The following is a 4,866-nucleotide window of genomic DNA, read 5'->3' as shown; positions in this document are numbered from 1 at the left end:
CTTCTGAGCCGCAGCCCATTGCATTTCGAGAAAGCATGCAGGTTTTGCTTCGTGGTAATGTTCTAATCTTACAGTATGTTTTCATTTTTCAACCAGTTCTCCTTTTTTCCCCTCTTCTTCTTCTTCTTTTTTTTTTTTAAATCCCTTCTTCTGTCTCTTTTTTTTTTTTTTTTCCCCAGTCCGGATTTGGTGAATAAAAATGAAGGAGCTTTGACTAGTCTCTCTTTCATCATGTAATGTCTTTAGCTCATTAAACAAGTAAAAACGGCTGCCATGGTAGATTCAGGTTCTTCTTGTGGGCAAAGTCTGTAAAAAGTTTGTTTTGACGTATACTCCACAGAGAAAGAGGCTGGTGCCTTGGAGTCCAAAGGAAAATATCCTAAAGAGAAGTGTCTTCTGTGCGCCAGAATGAAAATTGTGTCTTTCTGTTCAAGATCAATCGCTGAGGTTACTTAAAAAAAATAAAATAAAATAAAGCCACTCTGTCTCTTTGCCGCATCTACAAGTTCACACAGAGCCTGTTAGCTGGCACGGCTTGGCAAAGCAGGGGAACTTCTTGCCATGTCGAGACGAGGCGTTCTTGGGAGATTATTTCTCTTGGACAATTCACATCATTTGTGGTCTCTGCATTGTGTCTTGATGTGGAGAAGAATACCAGTGAGAATAGCCAGGCATGTAGCTGTTGGGAGGCATATTGACTCCCTTGGCAGAAGCTGAAACGTCCCAGACTGGAGGCAGAGCTGGAGAGCGAGGGGAGAGGGCAGCGGAGCCGGGCAGGGGGTCGCTCTCGTGGGGGTTGCTGCCCTGCTTCAGCAGCTTCTTGAATTTGGAGCGTTTGTTCTGGAACCAGATCTTCACCTGTAAACCAAAACGCAGCAGATATTAGGCTGCCGTCAGCACCCGGGGCCCGGCAGGGGGGAGCCCGGGGGCCGTGGGTTTGCTCCAGAGAAGGTCTTGAGAGCCCACGCCAGCCGGGTGAGGAGTTGGGGATGGGGAGAGGGGAAGGAGAGGCAGCTACTGCTGCTCCCGGGCTCTGGGTGCAGCTGGGGAGGACAGGAGAGGCAGAGCGAAGCTGGAAAGCGGGAGGGATGCAGTTTTTAACCCGGAAAGTTATGTGCCCTGGGCAGGCCAGATCGATCGAGCTCTCCTGCTTTAACGCCTCACTCAGAATTTTAGGGGTCATTCGATCGTTTGGGCAAACTGTTGTCAAACTCGGGCAATCATATGATTTGGTGCCAGAAGACAGGAGCCAATAGACAAAGGGCATCTTACAAAGAAATCGCGCATCCGAAAACAGGCACGATCAAGCGGTCCTTGCTGATGTGACGGGGGAGAAGGCACAATAGAACCAGGATTGTGGCTTTATTTTAGAAGTGGCTTTTAAAGAAAGGGAAATTCTCCTTTCTCGGCGAGTAATTGGCGGTCGAGGTTGCTTTGGGTCTTGTCCTGCTCCTAAGCCAGCAGAACTCGCGAGGAGGGAGCCTGCACTCGATGAGGTGTGCAAGGATCGGGCCCACTCTGGCAGATCGCAGCTATTCTAGAAATTATCTATATGTAAGACATCTACACACACATATTCCTTAAAAGTAAACAAAGAAAGAAAACAACTCCCACGTGTGTATTTGACCTCGCAAACTTTGCAGAGGTAACGTTAGGGCATGAGCAGGGGTGCTTGTCTAGCTGCACGCTCAGGATCGGCCCCCCCCCCAATCTGTGCGTGCGGGAGAGAAAGCGAGGCAGCAGCGAGACAGAGCGGGCATGCTAAGGATACTAAAATCCCATCTGTAAAACCATGAGGTCTATTCCCATGATTAATGTTTGCTGAGTATTTGGAAACCGCTTGGCTGGAAGCGACCGTTACCGGTGACAATGATAAAACCCTGAAGTTATTTGTTAAGCTCGTAAATTCACATGATTACATTTTACCCGAATTGATCCCATCTATCCATGCACTTCTCCGCAAAGCCCAGCCTGGGAAGCCTGTAATGCCTCGTGTGCCTTTCAAGCTTAAATTAGCAGAATGGCACAGCTAGTCCAACCGCGCTTAACTATGGCTTAACCTGCTATAATTTTGTACACGGCTGTCTTTGATCTTCAGATCTATTATCGCCTTTCGTACATTTTGCCCAAGGGTAACCACTGCGTTTGCGTTAGTCATCCAGGGTGAATTAACTATTGATTTTACAGGTATTTCCTAATGTGTTCCTGCCTCCCCTCTACCTATAGGTTGCTACGAGGCAGCTTTGCTTTGCTTTGAGCTCTACCTCAGGCCCAGCGATTCCTTGCCTTTGTTTGGTTCTCCTGGGCAATTGCATCTCGGTGCTGGAATTACCCGAAAATACAGGCAATTTTTAAATGTTTTGTGTGGCATCGCTCGCCGGGCGGCTGAGGGAAGGGCGCGTTCGGCTCCTTCTGCGGAGGCCGGGTCTCTGTGGCGCCTTAGAGAAGTCTCGTCACACGCAGGTGGGGACCGTGTGCGTTACCTTTTCTACCGTTCCCATACAGAGGCCAAAGCGTTTAGGCAGCCCCGTACTTTGTTTGGCCTTTATTGCTCGAGCAGAAGTTCAGTGATTTGGGATTCCCAGTAATTACCTGTGTCTGGGTAAGTCCTAATGAAGCTGCCAGCTCGGCTCTCTCTGGAAGCGCCAGGTACTGAGTCTGCTGAAAGCGATGATTTAAAGCCTGGAGTTGTAGACTAGAGTAAATGGTTCGAGGCTTCCGAATCTTTTTCCCTTTTCCATTGAATCTGATTTCACCGTTTTCAATCACCGTGGTTTTTTGCTGATCTGCAAGCGAAACAACGCAGCTGAAACATCACCCTCCTTTAGCTATTGAACGCGGGCGTTTCGGCTGCCGCGGCTCCTAAAAACCCCGCGGCCGCCGGCCCCGGCGCCGGTTCAACGCCGCCGCGTACACACAGGCTCCGGCTCCTTACGGGCACGTCGCCACACAGGCTGCTGCTTGCGAGCTACCGGGGCAGAAACCACCCGTCCGGGCACGGTGGGCACGCTGCCTTTCCCCCGGGGAAGGAAAAAAACCCAAAAAAACAAAGAAGAATATTTTTTAAAAAATTAAAGCGCGGCGCTGGCTTCGTGAAGGGATGCCTGGTTTCAGGGCCATCCAGGTTTTACCCAGCTAATTGACTTCGCGTCGCCAGTTCGGTGGTCAGTGAATCACCAGTCCGAGACTTTTAACAATGCTTTCCCCCCCTGCCCCCCCCGCCGCGCCCCTCCGGATGAATACGTACAAATGAGCGGCTCCCTGCAAAAAAAATACATAAATCAGACGGCCCCCGAGCGGAATGCGACCCGCTCGCCTGGAAACTTTCACTCCTCAGGTGTTAGCAGGAATTTTGCCTAGAGCCGGTCCCGCCGTAACAAAGGAGCGGCGAGCGCAGCCCCCTGCCCGCCGGCCGCGGGGCGAACGGGGAGGCGCCGGTGGCCAGCGCCGCGGTACCGCCGGTGGGGCGGGGAGGAAGGGGGGGGGGAGCGCGGGGTACCGGAGCAGTAGGCCCGTGGAGGGGCCGCACGAGCAACCAACACACAGACAGACACACAGACGCAGTCAGACAGACAGACAGACACCCTTCTCTCCCCGCGCACCCCAGGAGCGGTGGGGGGGGGGGGGGTGGGGGGGTGCACGGCGGGGGTCGTTATGCAGATGCCCGGGGGTGGCCGGGGAGAGGCCCGGGGATGGAGGGAGGGTGTTGGGGGGCGGGGGGGGGGAAGCCGGCAGCGGGTTAGGGAAGTGGTGCCGTCTCACCTGCGTCGTCCGCCCGCGTCTGGCTGGCGGCGGAGCTGTTGTGGTAGGACTGGAGGTACGGGCTGTGCTGCGAGTGGCTCACGTAGGGGTAGGCGGCCAGCGAGCGGTGGCTGTAGGAGCCGGCGGTGCCGGAGTAGGGCGAGCTGTGGTGGTGGTGGTGCTGGTGGTGCGGGTGGGAGCCGGCGGCGGAGTGCAGGCAGTGCAGCGGGTAGTGGGCGCCGGCCATGGCCGGCGAGCTCTGCTGGGAGTGGGGCGGCGGCGGCGGCTGCGGCGGCGGCGGCTGCTGCTGCCCGAACTCCATGAAGGCGGATTTGGAGGAGTCTTGCGCGTCCAGCCCGTCAGCCATCGTAGTCATGGTCATCATCAAAGTTTGGGAGGGAGAGCGCGGCGCTCCCCGGCTCGCCCCCCGCGCTCTGCCTCCTCTCTGCCCAGCCACCGCCGCTCCCCTTACCCGCCGCGGCACCGCTGGAGAAGGCGGCGGTGATTTAATTTAATTTCTTTTCTTTTTTTTTTTTTCTTTTCCGCCTTTTTTTTTTTTCTTTTTTTTTCTTCTTCTTCTTCCCCCCCCCCTCCTCTCCGAGGAGCCGTTGTGCGAGGGGCCTCGTTCACTGAGGGAGGGGAGGAAGGGGAGGGCGGTGTGCGGGGTGTGTGGAGGGGGAGGGCGGGCTACTCCCGGCGCTTTTTTGCGCCGCTCTTCCCCTTCATCCCCCCGGTGCGTGGGGTGGGTTGTTTTTTTTTTTTTGGGGGGGGGGGGGGAAGGCGTGGGGGGGGGAGGGAGGGGGGGAGGGAGGGGGTTTAAGGTGGGAGCCGGGAAAGTTGGGGCTCCGGCGCTTCGACTTGAAGGGCAGGGACGCGCACAAGTCGAATGGTTCGTCTCCGGAGGGCAGCGCCTCCCTCATTGGTCACTCAACCCCCTGACGTCACCGCCCCGCCGCGCCGGCAGCGCGCGCTCTGCCCGCGCCCGCCCCCCTCCGCCCCCCCCCTTTTCCCCACCCGCGCGCAGCGCGCGGAGCCTTGCGCGCTCCGCGAGCCGCGCGCGGGTGGGGAAAAGGGGAGCGCCTACCCCCATCCCCCCTCCACCCACCCCCCCCAGTCACGCATCCC

The 4,866-nt window shown here is 56.4% G+C and overlaps 1 protein-coding gene across 2 annotated transcripts; it reads right to left on the bottom strand.

The window, feature by feature from the left end:
- Positions 1–606: 606 nt before the first annotated feature.
- On the bottom strand, positions 607–4,427 carry DLX6 (distal-less homeobox 6). 2 transcript variants are annotated; one of them, XM_074849084.1, is made up of 3 exons: positions 3,755–4,427; positions 2,593–2,781; positions 607–858 (listed from the first exon to the last, which is right to left on the bottom strand). In XM_074849084.1, exons 1-3 carry the CDS (start codon positions 4,124–4,126, stop codon positions 607–609), a joined length of 813 nt encoding a protein of 270 aa, XP_074705185.1. In that variant the 5' UTR covers positions 4,127–4,427. The 2 variants fall into 2 exon arrangements, with proteins under 2 accessions (XP_074705185.1, XP_074705192.1); XM_074849091.1 differs by having other exon boundaries at positions 2,593–2,786; positions 3,763–4,427.
- Between the last annotated feature and the right edge of the window lie 439 nt (positions 4,428–4,866).

The sequence above is a fragment of the Strix aluco genome, chromosome 1, assembly GCF_031877795.1.
Source record: "Strix aluco isolate bStrAlu1 chromosome 1, bStrAlu1.hap1, whole genome shotgun sequence".
Classification (NCBI taxonomy): Eukaryota; Metazoa; Chordata; class Aves; order Strigiformes; family Strigidae; genus Strix; species Strix aluco.
Note: the sequence above shows the minus strand (reverse complement) of the source record. Positions and strands in the feature narration are given on the sequence as shown.